Source organism: Myotis nattereri, assembly GCF_964212035.1.
Source record: "Myotis nattereri genome assembly, chromosome: 13".
NCBI lineage: Eukaryota > Metazoa > Chordata > Mammalia > Chiroptera > Vespertilionidae > Myotis > Myotis nattereri.
The window spans coordinates 14,385,023-14,408,355 of NC_138088.1; the positions used below are offsets into that span (position 1 = coordinate 14,385,023).

General features: G+C 49.1%; 1 protein-coding gene across 8 annotated transcripts in view; it reads left to right on the top strand.

Annotated features, from left to right (window-relative positions):
* KCNMA1 (potassium calcium-activated channel subfamily M alpha 1) overlaps nt 1-23,333 on the top strand; it is a 683,439-nt gene that overhangs the window by 459,957 nt on the left and 200,149 nt on the right. For all 8 annotated transcript variants that reach the window (XR_013996758.1, XM_081105313.1, XM_081105315.1 and 5 more), the window contains exons 7-9: nt 3,834-3,909; nt 6,406-6,576; nt 8,381-8,472. Coding sequence is in view for 7 of the 8 variants with exons in the window: in XM_081105313.1 (XP_080961439.1) it covers nt 3,834-3,909; nt 6,406-6,576; nt 8,381-8,472 (339 nt within the window). In the remaining variant the exon portion in view is untranslated. The remainder of the gene's footprint in view (nt 1-3,833; nt 3,910-6,405; nt 6,577-8,380; nt 8,473-23,333) is intronic.

Sequence of the window (23,333 nt, forward strand, 5' to 3'; positions counted from 1 at the left end):
GTCCAGGGGAACTCTCTGCACTGCCCTTCCATGTTGCTCAGGTCAGCGGGCTCTGGGTCAGGCAGGCCTGGGTTTGAATACTGACCCCACCACCTACTCCCATGTTTCCCCAGGAAGCTGCTTACTCACCAAGCCTCAGTTTCCTTACGTGGGTAGTGGGAACAGTGATGGCACCTGCATCAAAGGGAAACTCTGTATAGATGGAAAACTCTGGAGAAAATGAAGAACTCAGTACAGTGCCTAGAACATAATAATGTCTCAATAAAAGTTGGCCATTATTGTAGGCCATTATTGTAGGCCATTATTGTAATCCGGCACGCTAGAAATGACCAAGAAAGATAAAGATAGAGTGGGCTTTGTTGTTTCTCTAGTCTGGTTTTGAACCATAAGGAAGTTGTTGTACACACTTCAAAAGATCAGTCTTGCCCACAAAAGTGAAAATATCTGCTCATTCTTTTCCTGAACTGTCAGAACCAACTCTAGAAAACTAAGACCATGATCCTCTGCTCAGTTATGTAAAAGGGAAGAGATTGAGGGAAAAGGAAAGCTGGACACTGGCATCATGCCCATCCTGGCACCGACCTCCAGGGCGGGCTCCTCCTGTAGCCCTGGCTACCCCGTGGGCCACAGCCCCATCAACATTCCTCCACGTGGGGCCCCAGGAGAGATGTGGTCACTAGGATTTTCCTCTCCATTCTTTTCTGTGACAGGTGTAGAAGTTAATCAGTATGTTGAGACAGACTTCCCCTTGGGGCAGGACTCTCCCACCCTTTTTCATCTCCTATGCTCAGGGTGTGGGTGAAGCCCAGTTTTGTCAGCAATCTGGGAGGCTTTCTAATGTGACTGGTGCTCTGTAGTGTGTGGACAAGAGGGCAGGCCCTGCAGACATGCGGCCTGGGTCCAGATTCCAACTCCGCTGCTTGCTGTGTGAACCTGGGTCAGTTTCTTGACCTCTGGATGGCCTCGTAGAGTCATTATGAAGATTAGATGAGTTAATATATGTGAAGCACCTAGAATGGTGGGGTGCATAATAAAAAAGTGTTAGCCGTTCCTATTACGATGATCTTAAACACTTAGAATTTAAATGTTGGTTCCCCTTGAGAGAGAGAGAGAGTAGAGAAGAGGCAGAGATCAATCAGGAATGATGGGTGAACCACCCTGGGGGTTGTGTTGGACCAGTAGGGGGGACTGGAAGAGATGAAAATAGAGTTCTTTCCTACAGGGTGCTGTTAGGTATCAGAGTCAAATAGCCACCCACAATCACATTACAAAAGATGTCTAAGCCGGTGGGAATCAATGACCAAGTGGCTGAGTGGTAAGAGCCAAGAGGAGGAGCCACTTTGCATGCAGAGGGAGATGGATTGAACGAGGTTTTGAAGAAAAGACTTGGGTAGAGGGAAGGACGTTCCTGCCAAGTAATAAACAGAGGCATCGTGAGCAGGAAGGCATAGTGTGGAAGAAGAGCCTAGAGCAGGGGTGGGCAAACTTTCTGACTCGAGGGCCACAATGGGTTCTTAAACTGGACCGGAGGGCCGGAACAAAAGCATGGATGGAGTGTTTGTGTGAACTAATATAAATTCAAATTAAACATCATTACATAAATGGGTATGGTTTTTTTTTTTAGTTTTATTCATTTCAAACGGGCCGGATCCGGCCCGCGGGCCGTAGTTTGCCCACGGCTGGCCTAGAGCCTCAGATGGTGCTGGGAATGGGAGGACAGAGGTGGGGGACAGCATTCACTCAGCAGGGAGCCTGTGGGCAGGAAGTGACCTGCTGGCAGCAGCATTCAGGGAGCTCTTTGCCAGTGGGAGTGGACAGGATGACCCTTACGCGTAGTGCGATAGAGATGGCAGAGGAAGAGACCATTTCACTCAGTACATATTCATAGAAGTCATACTGTGCACCAGGGACTCACTGCTTCTGGAACCCAGACAGACAAGGCTCCTCTCAGGGAGCTTAAAATGTAGTGAGTTCCAGTTGACCCACTCAGGGAACACGGGTGAGTGCTGACATTATCCTATATAATAAAAGCATAGTATGCAAATTGTCCCCTCAACCAGGAGTTCATCTGGGAGTGTGACCAGGGGTTAGGGTCGGCCGGGGGAAGGGAGGGTGGCCCCAGCCAGCAGCCGCTAGGAACCCAATCAGTGCACAAATTTCGTGCACTGGGCCTTTAGTTAGATATCAGGTTGTTGGGGAGCAGGATATTCTTATGGTCTCAGAGTCTCAGGGCATAGATTGCAGATGAATTACAAAGGACACTTTTCCTGGAGAGATTTGACGTTCCCATGGTAACCAAGTGACTACACCTGTGTGACTGAGTTGGGATTTCCTGATGTGATGCCATTGGAGGCAGATACTCTAACAGAAGAACTAAAACAGGATCTAATCATGGGGAACCAATCAGGCAAATCCATAATTTGGGGTGTTCTATAAGACAGCTGAGCTGGTGCACAGAGATTAAATGTCAGGAAAAACAAACAAAAAAGGAAGTATAGGTGAAAGGAGGATAGAGCAGGGATTAGCAAATTATATAGCCCATAGCAGCCCATGCCTGCTTTGTAAATAAAGTTTTATTGGCACCTGTCCACATCCATTCCTTTCCATGTGTCTCAGGCTGCTCTAATCCTACAGTGCAGCTTTGAGGAGTTGTAACGGGGACTCTATGACCCACAATGCCCAAGATATTTACTGCCTGACCCTTTACAGAAACTTTCCTGATCCCTGGATTAAAGCAACATATTAACCAAACACAACGCATGAACCTTGGTAGTTCCTGGATCAGGGTGACAAAAATGCAAACATCAATACATGGGGAAACTTAAACAGGGAGTGCGTGTTCCAGGACCTTACTGAATTCCTGTTAACTCTCTGAGGCACGGCTCTTCTATTGGGATTGTGCTGCACAATGTCTGTCTTGGCTGTTGAATGCTGAAGTACTTAGGGGGTTGAATCATGATGTCTACAGTCTACTTGCAAGTGGTTCAGTCAAAAAAGAAAGAGAGAGAGAGAGAGAGAGAGAGAGAGAGAAAGAAAGAAAAGCAAATGAGGTGACAAAATGTTAATTAGTCTAGGTCAGTGGTCAGTAAACCGCGGCTCGAGAGCCACATGCGGCTCTTTGGCCCCTTGAGTGTGGCTCTTCCACAAAATACCACGTGCGGGCGCGCACGTACAGGGAACATTGTGGAGTGAAAGAAGATGTAGTGTCGAGGATTGAGAAAGATATGTTGAGATGGTTTGGACATATAGAGAGGATGAACGAAAGGAGATAGACGAAACAAGTATACAAGACGAGTGCGGATGGGAGAGTTGGAAGGGGTCGACCTCAGCGAACGTACCTCAATCAGATTGAGGATGTTTTTAGCAAAGGCCAGCTTAGGAGTACCCTAATTAAGTTAATAGCAATGTACCTACCTGTATAGTTTAAGTTTAAAAAATTTGGCTCTCAAAAGAAATTTCAGTCGTTGTACTGTTGATATTTGGCTCTGTTGACTAATGAGTTTGCGGACCACTGGTCTAGGTGAAAGGCATATAAGGTTCGTTATACTGTTCTTCCATTATTCCTGTAGATTGAAAGACTTTCAAAATAAAAGTTAATAATAATAATAAAAACCTTGAGCACAACTGGAGGGCTACTTTAGGGGCACCTTTCAGTAGCCCTGATGTGACCTTCCTACGGGCTCTGGCCTGGTCCACTTACGCCACCTTCGGGGCATTCCCTCGGGAGTGAGAGAAGGGCTGGGAGCCGGAGCCGAGCTTCCTGTCCGCTGAAGAGGCAGCCCCAGCAGGGACTTGTGATGTAACCCGGGCTTTTGCTTGTTGTCTCCGCACAGTAATTCCATCAAGCTGGTGAATCTGCTCTCCATATTTATCAGCACGTGGCTCACCGCAGCCGGGTTCATCCATTTGGTAAGTAGCCTCTCGGATGCCTTAGCTCTGGCTTTCCTGGACAAGCCTCTGAGTCATTTTAGTACCTGCATTGCTTCTCACTGTGGAGACTTAAGCCCATCTGTCCAGCATAAGAAAAGAAGAAGCAACTGCACCGTTGCCTGGGTTTCCAACCCTTTACCCCAATCTGGTTCCAGTGGTGAGTAAAGTTTGCACTAGAATCCTGCGTTTTCCAGCTCCCAGGTTGTGCCCTGGGACTTCGGTACATTTTCACTCTGTCTGCAATATCCCCAATGAGCCACAAGATGGCAATGCTCCCTCAGCAAACGCCTGAAAATATCTCCGGGACATGGTTGGAAGTTTGCCCCACATCTTTGTAAACAGCACATTCAGATCCCTCAGTTTCTTTTCACTTCCCCCTTACAAAAGCCACCTTTGGTTCTCTTACCTGATGACTTGTCAAGTTATTCTGTATCTCAAAAAATATGTTAATTCTTATAAATGAGCGATCCTTTAAAAGCCTTGTATTAGAAGTGAAGCTGTTCTCACCCCCTCAGGGCAGACTTCTGCTTTTAGGGAACACAGCTATTGTAGGGAGCCTGTTTGAGACCAACACAAACTGTTACCCCTGAAAGAACCTTATCTGACTCTGAAGCTTTGAGTAGGGGTGCCCCTCCGTAGCGGAGCCCCTCTCTGCCTCAGGGGTGGAAGCTGGCATTTAGCTGCTTATCATTGGGACTTACCTGATTTTCACCCCATGGAGCACAGCCCAGTGGAAGCCAGGCTCTCATTCAGTCACTAGATCTGAAGGTTCCCCACCTACTTTTTTATGCTGATGGGATTCTTGGCTGAAATCACCCTTCAATGATCACCCTAATTCTGCCAAGTGCTTGCATCGCAGATAGGGACGGGTTAGTCATTTTCAATAGCCAGTGACCTCACCTTCCTGCTGAGAGGAGCACCAGGACCTTCCATAGAAAGGGCACGCTGAGGATGGGCGATGTGTGAGCTGAGGACGGGTGATGTGTGGACCAGGCAGGTCCTGGGAGCTTTCTGGAGAGGCAGAGATGGAGGTCTGGGGTCTGTGGACCTGTGGGCCTGGGGCCTGCTCTTGCACTGGCCACACTGAGGGATCACAGGCACTGGTCCGGGAGACCCAGCCACCGTCTCTCCCTCTCTCCTGAAAGTATCTACAGTACCTCTCCTGCCTGCCTCACGGCTTTGTTGGCAGATCAGATATGATGAGAGGCCTGAAAGTGTTTGTGACATTTAAAGCAGAGATGGGCACACTGCAGCCTGGGCCACCGGTCTGCAAACCTGACCCCTCCCTCAGTTTCAGTGTTACCTCTGGCCGGTTTCACCCACCAATACAGAGCTGAGGTGTCCCTACAGAAATCAGACACTGCATGGCCCGCAAAGCTAACAGCACTTACTCTCTGGCTCTGTACAGAAAATGTTTGCTAGCCCTGGGCCAAAAGAGTCGTGCAAAAGCAAACTGTTCTCATGGGCCCCCTTTCGTGCTCCCGGGAACCGCCTGTGGTTCGCAGGGTGGAGCCATTGCTGAGGATCTGCAAAGCAGGGAGCCGAGCCAGACCCCAGGAGATGCTGCTGGGGGTTTGGGCGTGAGATCTGGAGGAGCCAGGCCCATGGCGGGGTGATGAAAGGAGGAACCCTCTGCGGGAGGCCCTAGATTTTCTTTGGGAGCCTGTGAGGGGGGCGCTGGGAGACTGAGTAGGAACTCGCTGAGAAAGGGCAGGGCAGGACTCTCTGGCCCCTTCCTTGATGGGAGTGTCATAAAATGAGGCCAGAGCAAGGCCTTAACATGCAGCTGGCGTCAGATCTTTAACAATGTGAAGGGAAAAACGGACTGGGGTCATTTACTTCCAATGCATGATTGTGCTCCTACCACTCCCTGCTACCTGTTCAGTCATCCCTCACAGAACTCAGCCCAGACGGCCAACACTGAGGTTGAGGGACCACCCCTCCAAAACATCCTGCTGGAGCTTTTGTGCTCCTGGCTTATTATATATAGCCTAGAGGCCCAATGCATGAAATTTGTACACTCAGGGGCGGGGTGGGGAGGGGGTCCCTCAGCCCAGATTGTGAGAGGGCACAGGCCAGGCCGAGGGACCCAACCGGTGCACAGTCGGAGCTGGGGAGGGGTGTGGGAGGTTGGCCAGCCGGGGAGGGACCATGGGAGGGCTCCAGGGCGTATCCAGCCCATCTTGTTCAATCTGATCAGCTGGACCCCAGCAGCAAGCTAACCTACCAGTTGGAGCATCTGCCCCCCGGTGGTCAGTTCACGTCATAGCGACTGGTCAACCAGTTGACTGTCTGCCCCCTGGTGGTCAGTGCACACCATAGAGAGCAGTTGAGCTGCCTTAGCATATCATTATCATATTACGCGCTTTGATAGATTGAACCGAGGACTGGACACTTAGCATATTAAGCTTTTATTATATAGGATATATATCTCTAGCATAATATTCCCTTCTTTTCCCCTGTCCCCTTCTCTAGGTGGAGAATTCAGGGGATCCATGGGAAAATTTCCAAAACAACCAGGCGCTTACCTACTGGGAATGTGTCTACTTGCTCATGGTCACCATGTCCACTGTTGGCTATGGGGACGTTTACGCGAAAACCACGCTCGGGCGCCTCTTCATGGTCTTCTTCATCCTCGGGGGACTGGTAAAAGCTCTTTGTTATGATGCTGATTTTTATGGTCATTAATATCTTCTATTATCCATTCCCAAAAGCTTTGTATTTTGATAGTGTGTTTCTGTGCTAGAAGCAAGCGATTGCCTTAGTGTTACAATCAGGCTAAGTTGGTCCGAGTGTGAGGGTGACTTGTCTGCATATTTCTTAGGTGTATTAACTTGTTTCCCAGAGACCCAGGCGTGTTGCCCTTGTCAGGGCCAGCCGTTTAGCCAGGAGCAAACCTAATTGTCTCAAGAAAGTGCTGCTCACTTACTAAGTGAGTGTCTGTCCCTTGGTAATGTAATTCAGTATCTGACATTCTGCAGGGACAGCTGCTGTCCCCTGACCCTGGTGGGTGCTTGTTGATACTCCATAGACAGTTTGCGGTTTCAAGAGCTCTCCCGCCCCTTGACGGTCCCCCCAAACTTCCAACAAACACTGTGGCTGGGGCCTGCCCTAAAGAGTGGGGTCCCCACGTCAGAGATGGAGGCCCACTGGTCTTGTCCAGGTGGATGTCACCCCGTGCGGCACCTGGGGTGTTTTTTCTTCCCCTTGCAAGTCAGCAAGTTTCACTGTTTGCTTTTCTGCTCTATGCAGATCATAATGGTCGGTTATGCTGTCATTTTCAAGGGACATTTGGCAACCCAGTGGCGGTGGCTGCATTTTGTCTCTCAAAGCAGCTTGCTCTAACTTTTGATTTTTAAAAAAAATATATTTTTATTTATTTTAGAGAGGAAGCGAGAGGGAGAGAGAGAGAGATAGGAGAAACGTTAATGATGAGAGAGAATCACTGATTGGTTGCCTCCTGCACACCCCCCACTGGGGATCGAGCCCACAACCCGGGCATGTGCCCTGACTGGGAATTGAACTGTGACCTCCTGGCTCATAGGTTGACTCTCAACTACTGAGCCACACTGGCCGGGCTAAGATTCAGTTTTTGCTGTGTGTGAGATAAATGATGAAAATCCTACTCCACACACAGCTTTCAGATATGTACACCACACACACATTTACTCTATGCATACTCATCTCTCTGTTTTGTATGCATAGGGCATATACATTCAAAAATGTATGTAAATGTACGTGTGTGTGTGTGCGTCAACACAGGTGTTCCCACAGTGTCTGTGAGGTCCCGGTTATCCAGCCACAGGCGCATTGTTTGTTGGACAAAACATGGCAGATGTGTGTTTCTCCTCGCTATCCTTTCCTCCCATGTGATTTCCTTGATTTACCTTGTGTGCTTTTTAGTGATTTTTTTTAAATGCAAAGGTTTGTATTATTTTAACCTTTCTTTGGTGTTTATTATCTTTAATTATTCATAGGCATTGGTTGTCCTTTAGATTTTAACCAGAAAGGTCTTTCCCTGCAGTAATCTGAGTGTGCATGTGTGTGCGTGTGTGCGCCTGTGTGCACATGTGTGTGCGTGCCTGTGTAAGTGTGTAATTTCCCCAGCATGCATCCCCCTTACTTATTTCTCTTCAGGAAGAAGAGCTAGATGTCAGCTTATTTATCCCTGTCGCCTTTGTATTTCCTCTTGACAGTTGCCTTTTGGGCAGGATCAGTAGCAACTGTGATTTTTTTAGTTGTCTAGGCTGGCTGGTGTTTGTTTTGCCTCGTGTGTTTTCAGGAGCTTACCCTTTTTGTGCCTTTTTTATAATCCAGTGTATTAGAGTGTACCTTCGCCGTTCTAATCCTTTTGTGTTTTCAGATCTTAGCATCCCCCCCTTCTGAAAAGGTCACCCCTTCCTTTGGCCTGTCTTTTTAGTCTCTCTTCTGTCTCCTATCTTCTCCTCAGGCCATGTTTGCCAGCTACGTCCCTGAAATCATAGAGTTAATAGGAAACCGCAAGAAATACGGGGGCTCCTATAGTGCGGTTAGTGGAAGAAAGTAAGTATCCAGAGGCCTGCTGCCTCGCTGCGGGGTCCTCTCTGCATGCCATTGTCTTTTTTGGCTCTTGTTTCTTTGTTTCATGCATGTAGGCAATGTTTGCCCGCTACGTGCCCGAAATCGCTGCTCTCATCCTGAATCGGAATAAATTCGGCGGGACTTTTAACAAACATGGAGGCAGAAAGTAAGTCGGTTGCACCAGAAAAGATGTGGTTGAGTGGCTTCCAGGAGTCCTGCCTGCTCCTACCCACCGGGGCGTCTCTGTGAGGGAAGGGCCACGCTCTGGGTGGGGTGTGATGTTACCCGGGTTGTCACAGTGGGACCAGCCGCCCAGCCCTGTCCTCACTCACCGCTTCCCCCCCACGCATCTTTCCAAGAGATGTGGGTTGATCCTGGAAGGGGTCCCGCTATCACCGGGACTGTATTTTCTGTTCTGGTCCCTAACAAGTAAACCATGCTCATTCGTTCCTCACACCAGCTGGCTCTGTGGTTACACTCTGGTCCCCCACACTAAGATGATGCCATTTCATGGGGTTCTGTGCAGCAGTAACGTGAGATCTTACCCCAGCAAGGAATTCTAAGGGAGGGCAAGGTCAAGGTCACCCTGCCTGCTATAAGGCGTGGCCACCTGGAACCAGGTCTCTTTAGCTGGGAGGCACAGAGCTTATCCTCACAGGGATTCATTACTCCCTTGCAATTCCTTGTGGGCAAGAAGTAATGTTTCTGATTTTCAGGACACCACATGCTAAGGCCGAAGTGTCCTTTGTTTGGCTTTCCATACACGGATGTGTTCTCCATGGGCTCTCTTTCAACGTGTGCTCAGATCACGTTATCAGTATGTGGGTCCCTGATCCAGCAGAGATTTCCCTCCGAGTACATGGCCGGACCTCAGCTCGCTGTGCTCTGCCAGCCACCATCTCTCCGGACCCTGCTGGAGGGAGGCCGGGCAGGCAGCAACCGTCTGTCCCTTTTTAAAAAAGACTTTTCTTGGGCATAGCTTTGTTTCTGAGTTGTTTTTTCTTTCTGTTTTAACTTCCATGGAGTAAGAGGTACACACACATCTCTCTCATTCAGCTCAGGACATTTGCGCTGGGGTGCACAGCCAGTCACTCCCACCCGATCTAGACTCGGAATCTTTCCATCACTCTTGCCCCTTCTCTGTTACAGAAGTTCCTGCATTGGAACGAGGCTTCTTTCATTCATTTTCAGATAAACTCTTAAATAGCTGATTCTGTTTTTTAAGAGAAAATCAAACCAGCAGCATGGTGTCCCCTCAATCCTCGCTGCCTTCTCCTCGCCCTGCAGTCCCAGTAGATGCGCGGACCCCCTCTCTGAGGTGGTTCCAGCTCACCCCGCGCTTGGGTGTCCTGTCCTCCATTCAGAAGATGAGGAGGCGGGTAAAACAGGGCTCACTTTCTTGAACTGCCCGCAGGACACCAGTTTCCTTTCAAAGGAACAAAGGACAGTGGCTGAGAGGGAGCCAGTTGGCACCTGCTCGTGGAGCCAGCCCGTGCCTCCACCTCCCCGGTGATGGAGCCCTCCTCTCCTATTCCCCTAACAGCCTGGATGAGATTAGAACCAAGCTGCTCTGATTTCTGGGCCACTGGCTGCATCCAAAAGGCCAAATACGTCTGGAGATTCCATTGGTCATGTGCTCCATGCCAAGAGGAAAACAGCTTCTCTCTCGGTTCTGCCTTCAAGTGTGGACAGGTCGCCATAAAGCAGATGGCCTTCCGAGGGCAGGGCCGTGTTGGCCTCCCACCCGCTGTCCCAGCCGGTGTGTCCTATCACTGCCCCCCAAGGAGGCAGTAAAGTCAATTGCCCTGAAGTCCAGGTTGAAAATATACCTTGACTCTCGCTCCAGGCAAAATCCCCTTCACCCACAATTAGTTTGCCAACCCCAGTGTGGGTGGGCCTGGTGGCTGACAGCTTTTGGTGACTGGTGACCGGCTCAGGCCCTCAGACCAGCGCTCACCCCCGGCCTGGTCTGATCATCCGGGCGCTTTCTGCCGTGGCATTTCCACTCCAACCCCCTCGCGGTGATGACTTCAGATCACAGGCTCCCAGGCCTTTTGTTCTGCCTCCGTCTCTGTAATCTTTTATCACCGCAGCTAGCCTGCTTACTTCCCTCTCCCCCCACCCCCCGTCTCTTTTTTCCTGTTCCCTTTATGAAAATGTGCACTTTGCTTTTAATGTTCTCGCTGGGTCCCCAGTGTCCCCGGCCCTGCGGACAGAGAGCAGGTTCTGTCATCAGCACGGGGGGGCTGTGCACTTTGCGCATTGTTTCCTGGTTCAAAAGCTAATTACTAAGTAGTTTAAAGAAGCCCTTGGTCACTTAGATCTTTCATCAGAAAATATAAGCATGGGAAAGGCATGGTAATAGAGGGCCATTAGCACCCTTTGTTTGATGTTGTTTTTCCAGTCAGTAGAACAAGATTGATGAAATGTTATGTTTGGCCAAAATTTGAGTTTTCATTTGGAATTCAGTGTTGAGAGAATGGGCTGTCAGAATCAATAAGCTCCCTTGCGCTTGGGATACGGGCATGTGGTAGTAATTAGCAATATAAGGTCTTTAGTTGAGCAACCAAGCATGGGTTCTGGCAGCAAACATAATGAGAAACTACAGTTGTTCTATTTCTAACGTCAGAAAGTTTCCAGATAAAATTAAATGCATTTGCAAAAGGAAAGCAGCTAAACTTTGTTGAAAGATAGAGTTCAGGCTCTGAAACCAGCACGCTTCGCCCATGTTTGTGTGTATGCATGAATGTATGTGCTGGACTCACGGACCCGCTTACATGCACGCTGCACCCGAGGATTTAGTCAAGTGAGTGCTCAGAAAGTAATTAAAACATATACACGGTTAAGGGATTGGTTTATGGTTGCGCATGTTACTCAGGAATAACCTCCCTTTTAAAAATGCATCCTCGGAGAACTCAAGGTAACTTGCCACCCAAAGCCACGGAGACACACAACATTGAAATCCAAAGATTATTTAGAGTAAAAGAAAACGGGGCCGAGAAGCTCGGGGGTTTGTTTAGGGAACACCCCATTTTAGAGTATCGGAGCAGATGAAGACTTCCTCGGCACCTCATTTTCAGTGTGTGTTTGGCAGAATGTAAACATTTCCCTTCACATCCCCAGAACACCTTCCCCGTCAACACTGTATCAAGGGCGTCCTCCAGCGCTCTCCTCGATATTCCACACCTGACCCCCCACAGGACAGCCCGAGCCAACAGTGGGGGTGGGCAGTGTGCATCTGCGTGTGACGCAGAGAAAAGCTACTTTTCTCTAATGTAGCTTGTGATGATGTATTGGGGCTCCTGAGAACAGGGACTTGGGTGTCAACAACCAGGGGTTTCAGGAATGACCAAGGAAGGCAGGTTTTCCAAGTGGGAGGTCTTGGGGACAGTTAGCCCCTCGGGCTGAGTCCCCAGATTTTATTCAAAAGAGTATCCCGCCTGCAGCCCAGCCGTCCTCCTAAGGACGCTCGCCGCCTCTCCTTTCTTTCATGTGATGCCAAAGCCGCTCCGAGGTGGGGTGCACAGGGGTGAGGCTCCCATGGCCTTTAGGATCCCAGCCTGCTCTCCTTCCTCCCACAGCCTCTGCTGTTTCCCCCAGAGGTTTCCTCTCTGTGTGTGACTCAGCCCACTCCTGGTTAGTTTATGAGAACTGACAAGATCATGGTCTAAGGTCGCATGGCCAAGGGCCATGGAAAATAATCGGCCACAGAGAGGAATCCATCTGCTAACCCCCTTGTTGGAGGCAGCCTGGATAGAGAGCCATCCAGACCTATTTCCCAGGCTGCGCTTCTGGGGCCCGAAACAGAGGCAGTGTCTTCGGCCAGGTGTTTGGGACAAGGAATGGGATGGGTTGGATTATTCCATGGATTCCGGGTAGCCAATTACTGAGAAGACACAGAGAGGGATGAAGAACAGGACAAGGCGTGGGCCAAGGGGGTATAGGAAAGTGAATGTCATGTGCTTGGAGGAAATGTTGCCGGCGGGATGAGAAAGCTGGGCCCCCTTCTGGCTGGGGGAGCAGTGGTCACAGACTAACCCGGGTCTAGCTCCAATGCATGATAGCTGCCTGTGAAGCTTACATGCCATGGCTTCTCTTAGAACGCTTCCTCTGTACTTCCAGAAGAGAGAACGTGAATCACTGTAGTGCAAAGCCCTAGGGCTGCCTTCCATGACAATAGTAATAACTACAATCACTTGCATATTTTCTAATTCTCACAGGAACCTGTGAGAAAGGTAATATCGTCGTCTCCGTTTGCAGTGGGTGAGGAAACTGAGGACCAGAGAGGTTAAGTGATTTGCCTGATGTCACACAGCCAGTGAAGGGCAGATCTTAGAATCTTAGATCAGGGATTTAACCTGGGGCAGTCTGCGCCCCTGGGTCACGTTGCCTCTGTAGATCATCTCTCGAGACCCATTCGTTCTGCTCTACACTCAGGGATCTTATCATTGTACGTGTTTCTCCACCACTGTCCGTCAGTGGGGTGTCACCTTGGACCTGTCTCCTCCTTCTGATCATTTGTTACCTCTCAGGATCCTGGCCCCAAGGAGAGGAGACAAAACTATTTTTCTCCCTCATTTGGTTAGACGAGAAATTGACCTCTTGAACACCTCTAACAATGAGGGTCTCTCAAGAATGGGCAGGCAGATCATTGATCGAAGTGAGATTTGGAGATTTCAGGCTCCATCCTTTCTGGGGTTCATTTCGTAGGTGACCAGCCATGGTAGGTGGTAGTGATCACCTCAGTCACTCCTGGGCAGGGCCTACCTGCATTCTATCTTAGGAAGAGTCCTCTCTGCCCTGGCAGACATATCTACCTGCTCCTTCAGTTCCTGAGGGCCTGCCTCTGGGTCTCTGGTGGTGGTTTCCTGACTGTCCGTGAGAACTGTGGTAGCAGGCGCCCCTCCGGGGACATCGGCTCTGAGCGGGAATATCAGCCCTGGGGCTGTGTCCCTCTGGAGGGAGGGGGGACCATCTGCCTTCAACCTCAGGTGTGTCCTCAGGGTTGTAAGAAGGAGCCTCAAAGGCACAGAGGTGGGGAGACCCTATTATGCTTTTCCATTAAAAAAGGAAAACAGGGCGACTTGTGGTTTTTCATGTAAATGCTTACATTTTGAAGAGTATTCAGTAATTTGGAACAAAATGGCAAGCTCTAAGAACCGCTAGAGAGCCGATAGTTCCCTGCCGCACTGTCCGCTCCTGTTATCTCCACTGGTTCATTCATTCAGTTCTGGAGGTTCGCTGAGGGCCTCTGTGCCAGGCACACTGCTGGGTTGTGCGGGAGCTGGGATCGGGATGGCTGGTGAGCAAGCTGCCCATGGAACCTATTCTGGTGGAGGTCACAGTCTCCAGGAGGTCACAGGCCATGAGCAAGGGTGTGGCCAAGGAAGCTACCAAGCACACATTTTAAAAGCCAAAGATTCTGTTATAGAGCAAAAACAGTTATCATTTACCTTCAATAAAGTGGTCCAGGGAGGTGATACCTCGGAGGAGATGTGACAGTCGTTCAGTGGCCACTGAACCCAGCTTTCATTATCCCCCAAAGAAGTGAGCACCCTAGTTTTAAAAAATATATTTTATTGATTTTTTACAGAGAGGAAGGGAGAGGGATAGAGAGTTAGAAACATCGATGAGAGAGAATCATCGATCAGCTGCCTCCTGCACACCCCCTATTGGGGATGTGCCCGCAACCAAGGTACATGCCCTTGACCAGAATCAAACCTGGGACCCTTGAGTCCACAGGCCGACTCTCTATCCACTGAGCCAAACCGGTTAGGTCAGCGCCCTAGTTTTAAAATTCATATTTTGTGAGGTCTTTGCTTGTCCCTCTATGGGACCAAGTCTTAAACTCTGTCTCTCTGGGGTCCAGATGCCTGACTGAGCTCTCCCATGACCTGCCAGGTGAGGCATCTGCATACCTGCCCTGGTTTTGATTCAAGTCCCTTATCAGACTCTGTCTTTCCTCTTATCAGAAATAGGCTCCTCATCTGCCTCTGCATCCTTTGTTCATTTCTGCTTCCACGTTCTCGTCCCTTTTGCGAGGTTTCTTGTGTCAACATGGAATTCCATTTCTCCGTCTTCGCCACACTCAGGTTTTGCCCGCCGTGGTTCTCGGCCATTTTTTAAAATTGGAGTTGAAATGACTTGCTGTGGAGGAACAGGGATCATTTCTTCACAAGGGTTCATGTAATCTACCCTTGATAGCCCTCCCCTCCTAAACGAGGGCTCACACGAGTGCCTCATTGTCATTCATTCCACATGTGTTTATGGAGTGCTCGCTACACGCCAGGCACTGGGGAGAGATGTATTTCCACACACCCATAAAAACCTCCGAGGAGGCCACATCTGTCGTGAGCTGCACATCATATGTTATTTGACCACCAATGTGGTTGGGCAGTTCAAAGTCGGAGCTGATTTACTAGGAGGCTTCCCCTGCTGGTTCCCAGAGGTGACGGCTTTCCTGCAGCTGCATGGCCATGGCCGAGCTTCCTGGGAACTGCCCCCCGCGCGTGGACTAGGACGTAGGGTCCTTCGCGCGGTGTGTGGGGCTGAGCACCGAGGGCCTTCTTCCCTTTCCCGTCTCCGTGGAGCTCGGGCAGCACTCACTCTTGCCCTCCACAGTCTGCGTGGGGGGGCTGCTCTTGTGAGTGAGGTGCCCTATGAGATGTCATTTATGATTTCTGTGCCACAGACACCGCTCTGGTTGAAGTGTGACTGAAGTTTTGCTTTTTGCACAAACTTCCATCCCTTGACAAGTGAGCCCTTCAGCCCTCTCCTTGCAAGGCCCATGCGAGCCCCAGCCTGAACTCCCAGCAATGTCTTCAGATTCCTAGATTTTAAAAACCATAAATTAGCAAATCATCAACATATCACCAGGAAGGATCATCTGGTAGCCATTCAAGTCAGAAGGAAACACAGGCCCCAATAACTGATCTTCACAAAGATATGAAGAACCGTAGACAGACAGATATAGTAAATAGGAAGACAAACAGATAATTCAAGCTGACAGGCCAGCTTGGACTGATTAGGCATTCTGCTTTGATTAGCATTAAACTTTTAGGGGAGGAAAAATGAGATTGCCCTAATACTTTGCAACAATGACCCCTTGACTACTTCTGAAATTCAGTACCGAGGGACAGATACCAAATGCAAGTGTCAGTTAGATGCTGTATCCTATAATGTCATGTGCCAGGTATTCCTTTGCAGCGAGAGGGGTCTTGGTGGGTGTGGATGTGGGCGCTTCTTTCTTTGCATCTGCTTTGGATTCTTATAAGCCACATCTTCAGTCCCTTTCAGACTTGAAGCTCGATTTAAAGAGACTCGGATGCATATTAAATCAATTCCCTGATGATACTAATGGAATAAAAGCGCCCCCCCACACACACACACACTTTCCTGCTGTTTCTCTTCTCTTCCACACACTTATCAAAATGTTCCAGCTATTGTTCTGAAAACAAGAATAGAAATGTAGGTGGGAGATGAACTGCATGGCTAAATAAAACTAAGTCATATGTAAGCCTAGATTTTGCTCTTAGATATTCTTTCTTCCATTAAAAAAAGAAGTCTGAATATGAATTTTCTAATTATAATCCCTGAAGATTCTGTCTCTTTAACCTCACATTTGATGGAGAATCTTTGCTGGGTAGATTTCCAACCCAAAGGATGCACGCACCCTCAGAGATCAGGCGGTGTTGTTTTCTGTCTCTGACGATGTCATTCATTTTGGTGGAAGGCTTTCCAGATCTGTGTACATCAGTTCTTAGTAGATTTGGGGTTCATCCCACAGATGCTGCCATCATACATTGAAAACAAACCAGGAAACTTTCTAACTGGCCAAGTCTGGTGTCTCCTTTTATTAAAAATCTGTAGGGGCTAATGCGATGTGAAACTCCTGGAAGCCTGATTCTGTGACGCGCAGGGATCCAGGCTCCACATCTAGTACTGGCATCGCATAGCGATGGCTGTTCCCATCCCCAGAACCACAGGGCTGCTCCAGATGTGGGCGGCAGTCATCAGGAAAGGAACCTTAGGTCCCTCTGTATACCTTTTCAATAGGGGACACAGGAGCAGTTCAGAGATACATGCATGCCCATCTCTGCAAGGGGTTTCTGACCGTGGCCATTGACCGTGAAGCCCAATGTCAGCTAACATCTAGAGCAAATCTAGGGAAGCTGTCATTCAGCATATTTGCTCCACTAACAAGTATTTGAGCCCCTGCCATGTTCCTGGGACTCTGCTATGTGCTGTGTTTAAAAGGATGAGCTAGAGCCCAGCCGGTGTGGCTCAGTGGAGAGCATCGACGTATGAACTGGCAGGTCATGCTTTGATTCCAGGTCAGGGCACTTGCCCGGGTGGCTCAATCCCTAGTAAGGAGCATGCAGGAGGCAGCCGATCTATGACTCTCACTCATTGATGTTTCTATCTCTCTTTTCCTCCCTGAAACCAATAAAAATATATTTTTTAAAAAAATTTATAAATAAATAAATAAACAAGCTAGAAAGTGTGATTATTGCTATCCTGTAGCGTACCTGAGATATCGAGCAATCAGAATCATTCAAGAAGCCAGTGGCAGCTAAGTAGAAGCTTGATTATGTAGGAGTATCATCCCAGTGAAATGCTATTTTGGCAACAGTTTTATTCAATAAAATCATGAAATTATAAAGCAACATGAAGGCTGCAAGCATTTTAGAAGGAATGCTCCTGAAAGCATTTGCTAATTCCCAATCGTTAAATGTACCCATTGGAGTAGTTAGGGCAAAGGTAATGGCAGATGACTTGAGCACCAAAAGCCTACAGATCTAATGATGGACCCAGTCACAGATTTGGAAGGATGGGAGCGGCTGATGCCACCCTGAGGTCTGCTCCATTCCATACCTTCCCTCCTCCTCGGCAAGGAAGCCCTGGATGCTGTGGACAGCTCCCAGTTATTCCGTGTGTAACATGCCGGAGGCCTCGGATGCCTGTGCCAGTGTGTTGCGTCTACTCAGCCAGGCTGACTAACAGAGTGTGCAACCTGGAGCAACACCCTTGGGTGTGGCTGGTGAGCAAGGCCAGGATGTGTCAACCTGATTGTCATTATGGGAAGGTCAAGTTCAATCGCACATGCTCTCAGGCCATGAGGCATGATTTACTAGGGGGGTTAGGGAGAGGGGGAGGGCTCACTTTGCAAATCAAAGCTATATCTCCTCCTCTCCAGGGCGAGAACCAGTTTTTTGGACTCATTCTCTATTTCACCTTCGTCCCCAAAGGGGTAATCTTCTCTTCTCTTGGTCCCTCCTGTTCGGAAGCAGCATTACCAAGTGGAGAGAGACAAACTTGCTTTCATCTGAGTCCAGGAGAGTGCGGTTCAGTGTGATGATCCCTCTGTAAGCGCAGAGGACCGACCAGGATTAGAAGTCAGGTCAGGGGAAGACTGGCTTATTTAAAAAATGGCCAAAGGCCTTCAGGTCTGCAGTAATGGGATGAATAAAATACAGAGGAGTGAGGGGTCGGGGAGAGAGACAAGGAAGTGCAGTTTGTGAGAGTCCGGCCATCATATTATTGCTTGCTTAAGAGAGTTGTGTAATTCCTCTTCTAGGAAGGGAGGAAGGAAGGAAGGGAGGAAGGAAGGGAGGGAGGGAGGGAGGGAGGGAGGAAGGAAGGGAGGGAGGGAGGAAGGGAGGGAGGAAGAAAGGAAGGAAGGAAGGAATAGAGAGGAAGAAACCAAAACGGTGGTGGTAATATCTGCATCCTGGGTTATTGTAAGAATTAAATGAGAAACTGAAAAGCAGGGATTAGCAGAGCTTGGTCAGGGAACCTTGATTAAAGGGCCCAGGACTGTAAGTGGTTGGGGAGGAGTGATTCTCCAATTAAAAATGAGGTGATTACCCAGGGGGTAAGAGATCAACCAAAGGACTTGTATCCATGCACATGCGCATGGCCAATGGACACAGATAATAGGGGGTGGGAGCATGTGCTGGGGGGTGGGTGCTGGTGGGGAGAGGTCAAGGGGGGGAGGAAGGAGACATATGTAAAACCTTCAACAATAAGCATTAAAAAATGAGGTGCTGTTGACGGAAGGGGGTGCCTGCTGAACAGACAAAAGCAACCAATGCCTCTCCCACACTGAGGTTCCCGGAATTTAGTTTTAAGACTCAGACTGAAACATTCGTTAGGCAGCCAGCCACAAAGACGTGGGATCATTCTTCGTGCACGGTCCAATTATGGAGGTCTGACTTGGGACGGTGGAGGTGCAGTCTCAGATCCCTCTGGGCTGGCTCAGGTGCTGACCACCCGCCTATGGTAAGATGCACCCCCTTCATGCAGCACGGTCTGATCTGGTCAGGCCATCGAGTGTTTCCCATTGGGTCGACCAGTAGTCTGCCCTCCGATCTTGGGGTGTTTTCTAGAGGTGCCTTTGCTGCGATGCTGGGATGTAGTGGCTCAACCTTCTGCCCCATTTAGAGAAACAGCCAAGCAGCCTGTCTCCCCAGAACAGCTCTGTTGACAGCTGGATCCGATGATTACTTCATTCTCTTCCTCACACGGAGGGAGAAGGCATTTCCTTCCTTTGTGATTAGCAAAATCCTAGATGCAGCCCTGGCTAGGAAGTGACCTCATCTCCTAGCCTCCTTGGGTTGTTTTGGTTGTTGTTTGTGTTTTCATTTGTTTTAAACAGAAAATGGTTAAAATAGGGCTTGGAGTGATCCATGCTCACAGTTGTTTTGGTTTCATTTTTGTCCTTTTTACACGTGCTGTTCTCTCACATACTTGAAACAAGGTAGTAGACCTGAGCTGGTGGGATCAGGCACTGCTCTGACAGGCTTGCAGCTGACTGTTCAATGTCTTCTACACTTACTATAGCCCAGGGTCACCTAGCCTCATAGGCTCCACCATCCAGTTCATTGATCAACGTAGAATTCTTGAAAGCCCAGCCAGTTTTGGGGTCCTGAGCTGGGTCCCAGGGTGTGGTGGAAGCAGGGGCTCCCTCACCTGGGTTTACCTTTGTTTACAGAAGACGACCTCCCAGCATAGACATCCTTTGGGACAGTCCTTTAGGAGGACCTGTGGAGGCCGGAGCTAGTTTAGCCTCCTTCCTTTAGGGCAGTACTTTGAGTACTGACCACTGTGATGTGGGTTTCGGGGTCTCTTGCCATCCCACCCTGCTTTCTACGTGATAAAACGCTGATGAATTCCTTGGACAAGAAGTCCTTCTTAAAATACATTCCCATCAAGGCAGCAGCTACCAATGGCGGGAGGCATGGGGGGAGGTGGGACCAGAGAAACATGATTAGAAGGCTCAGCAGAAAGACAAGAGCTTCTAGCATATGTATTTGATATAAATATTATAGTTTTACAGAGACATCGAGATCAATATATGCCACATTTCATCTAGCTCTTTGACAAAGTGAGCACAGTGTATTCAGGAAAAGCTGTATAGGATTTTCAATTTACTCCGTATGATTTATTGTGACAGGATAGCTATGGGTTTTTTAAGTTCTTTATACTTGTTCCAGTAAAAATGGATATAGTATCTTTAAAAATAAACAGCCCAGAGCTGTGCATTTTACATCGTCTTCCTCGAGTGAGGCTCTGCTAAAGGGAGATGTAGGACGGCCCTGTCCTGTGGGGCCCGACGCAGGCGGATCTGCCTCCGTCCTCGCGTTTTAGCTTTCTTGGGGGTGTGGGGGTGGGGTTGGGAGTTGTGGGGAGAGTAAACATGAACAGAAATAGGAAGCTGTTGCAGATGTCTAGACAAGATGGACGGATGGCATGAACGGGGAGGCGGGCCCAGAGAACTGGGACCCTGTGGGAGGGCTCTACTGGTCCCAGGTCACCCAGGACCGCAGCTCCTTCTAGCGGCACCAGTTGCTTCCTCTGCTTAGGGGCATCAAATCACAGGGCCGGCCTGCCCTTGCTCTGGCATTCACTGGGCACCGAGTCTCTGGACCGCAGTGTCCACACCAGAATGATGCAGGCACTGGACTGTACACTCGCCAAGGGCGGTTCTGACACAAAGATACACGTGAGAACATGCGAGGGAGCCCGTCACGCTCACAGACCTTTGCAAAGGCTGCTGGCTCTCAGCAACACTGCCTGACTCTTTTGAAAAGTGTGTAGAGTTTTTCCTCTCATGGAGGGAAGCTCACCCTCAGTGGCGCTGGGTGCCTCGTTCCCCACAGCCTTGAAAAGCTTCGTCTGGTGGCCCCCCTCTCTACTCTCCTCTTATGCCTCCAGCCGTAAGGCAGTGGCCCTAAGCTATCCATTCTGAAAGGCACAGTGGCATTGAACTCTGAAACTGAGCTCCCAACTGCACTGGGCGTCCGGCATTCCTGACCCACTTCCAAGCAGAGTGATGGAGGACGATGTGTGGGAGGTGGAGATGGTTATTGACAGCAGTACTTACGGAGTGAAGAGGCGCCCATGAACTAAGTAACTGGTAGTTTTGTGGTGAGCCCTGATAGCGATCAGAGTCAAACATTATTCTGATTAAGTCACCCTCCACCCCTCAATGCCATGCTTACTCCATGACCCACTGGTGTTACCACTTCTGGTTCATCCAGCCCGCATTTGGGGACACTCTCCCAGGACAGCCACTACATGAGTAACTGCTCTCCACAAGATGCTATCTGCCACTATTTTGGCATTTCAGATGCCTCCTCCTGCATCTGAGATGGACCTTTTAATCCTAGGTACTAACATTAATTTATCTCAAAGAAGATTTGTTCCCAGAACTAAACAAAACTTTAAAACCCAAAAAGTACATCAGAGGAAAATGGTTACTGAGTTAGGTTGGTTGGCCATCTTCTCAAACCAGGGGGCCAGGCCTGCTAGAAGTCAGTGGTTGCCATGGCCAGCAGTTTAAAAATGTCCAGCTCTGGGTCCCGGCAGCTGCCTTGGTAAACTCTCCATTGTCAGTGAACCACAGGATTTCTGTCTTCCTTTGGGTCCTCTGGCTGAGTAAGCCCTGAGCCTATAACATCTAAAAATGGACATCTGCATCACAGCCCCTGCTGGCCAAATTGTGGCTTAACTTGAAACTTGGTTCAGAGTTCCTGTGCCTCTCAGCCTTGGCTGTCTTGGGCCATCTGTTCCGGCTGACCAGGTGCAGCCAGAATCCAGTGACCCTGCATCTCTGTGGTGCTTTAGGGGCGTTTATCTCTGTCCGCTCCAGGCCCCACACTAAGCCTCTCTCCTGGCCCAGTGAGGACTCGCCAACATCCCATCCTCTGTGTGTCCAGGAGGATCTCCTCTGGGTTCAGCCTAGCACGTCAGGAGCGAGCAGAGCTGCAATACCGAAGCCTCTGCCCTTTTCATATCACTCCTTTCCTCTCAGCGAGAATGGGGTCAGAGAACAGGGTCACAGCCTGGGCAAGTCCCTTTTACTTGCTGTGGGGTCTCAGACACATGACTTAAGGAGATTGAGATTCAGAGAAGTTCCCTGAAAATATGCAGATAATCGGAACACGAGGTTGTTTGAGGATTAGATGAGATTCTATGGGCCACAGAGCTTTTTATATGTTACGTCCTGATTTACAGGTATCCCATGAATTTTACCATTTAATGCTTACCAGGGCCAGACCTTTTCCTAGGTCCTTCACATGTATTATCTCTATTTAAATAAATCCTCAAGATAACCTCATGAATCAGGTGCTAGCTCCAGCCCCTGAGAGATTCTGGCTTCATAATTGTGAGATGCAGAATTGGTCCCTACCTCAGACTGTTCCGTTCCTTGGTGTCTGAGCTAACACAGGGCTATCCAAATGAATCTCACACGGTAGATTGGTGGGTGTCACAGACCTGACAGAGATAATCTTGGATGAGGGTCTTTTTTGGCGTTCTCTGAACCGTGTACTGTGAACAACCATCACTCTGTGTCCAGAGATGGTACGCCTGCTCTCAGTCTTAGAGCATTTCAATTACATTTTCAGCTACCAGGAAATGCTGCCTCTCTTCTCCCCTCCATGACATCCTTCCCAAGACAACTGCCCCTGGAATTGTCAACTCCTGAAAATACTCCTGGGAAATAAATTTGCCCCTTTCAGCATCCATCCCGGGCACTCCCGCAGGGCCCTCCTGCTTCCTGGGCCACGGGCTGGTGGGAGCCGGCCTCCTGATGCAGATGCCGAGCTGGAGCGGCAGCTTCTCCCCATCCATCAGTCCTAACTGCATTCAAACATTTTCAATATGTGGGTTCCTTGATCGAGTTCACTGTATGGAAAACAAAATAGAGGGAAATGATTATTGGCACAAAACAGGGACGCGGTAAATCTTCACATCAGATACGGGACAGATTGGAACAATATGGGTCCTCCAAGGTTGCCACCATAATGTTCCTAATGCCTCTCCGCGGGCAGGGCGGCAATCTGCTTTCAATCAATCCCGCTTTTTCTGAGCAAAAATACCAATTATGTGGAAGGAAGATTTCCCCCCCCCCTCCCTTTTTGATAAAGACTGCTCTCTACCCCAGAAGGCATGCTGTAGCTAACAGATATATATTTTAAACCGTCTAGAATGGTATTGGACAGCTCACACCAAATGAGAAAAGTCAATCCTTTTTGTTCCTTCCGTCTCCTGCCAGCATTTGTCTTACTTCTTAAGAGAAGTGAAAGCTAATTAAAGGCTTAAGGGATAATATTGATTGCATTGGAATATATTTTATATGTACCCAGCACATTTTCAACTAAGAGAACCCTGACTCTCCCTAAGGCTGAATAAATCAGCTGGCTGAGCTGAGCCTTTGATTCAGGGGTGAGAGGGTGAACTCATCCCTTCCCCTCCCGCTGTCCTGGAGACGGATGGTTTTGGAAGAGGAAGCGGGGATGCTGGCAGATGTTCATTCAGTTCTTTGCGCGCAGGATAGG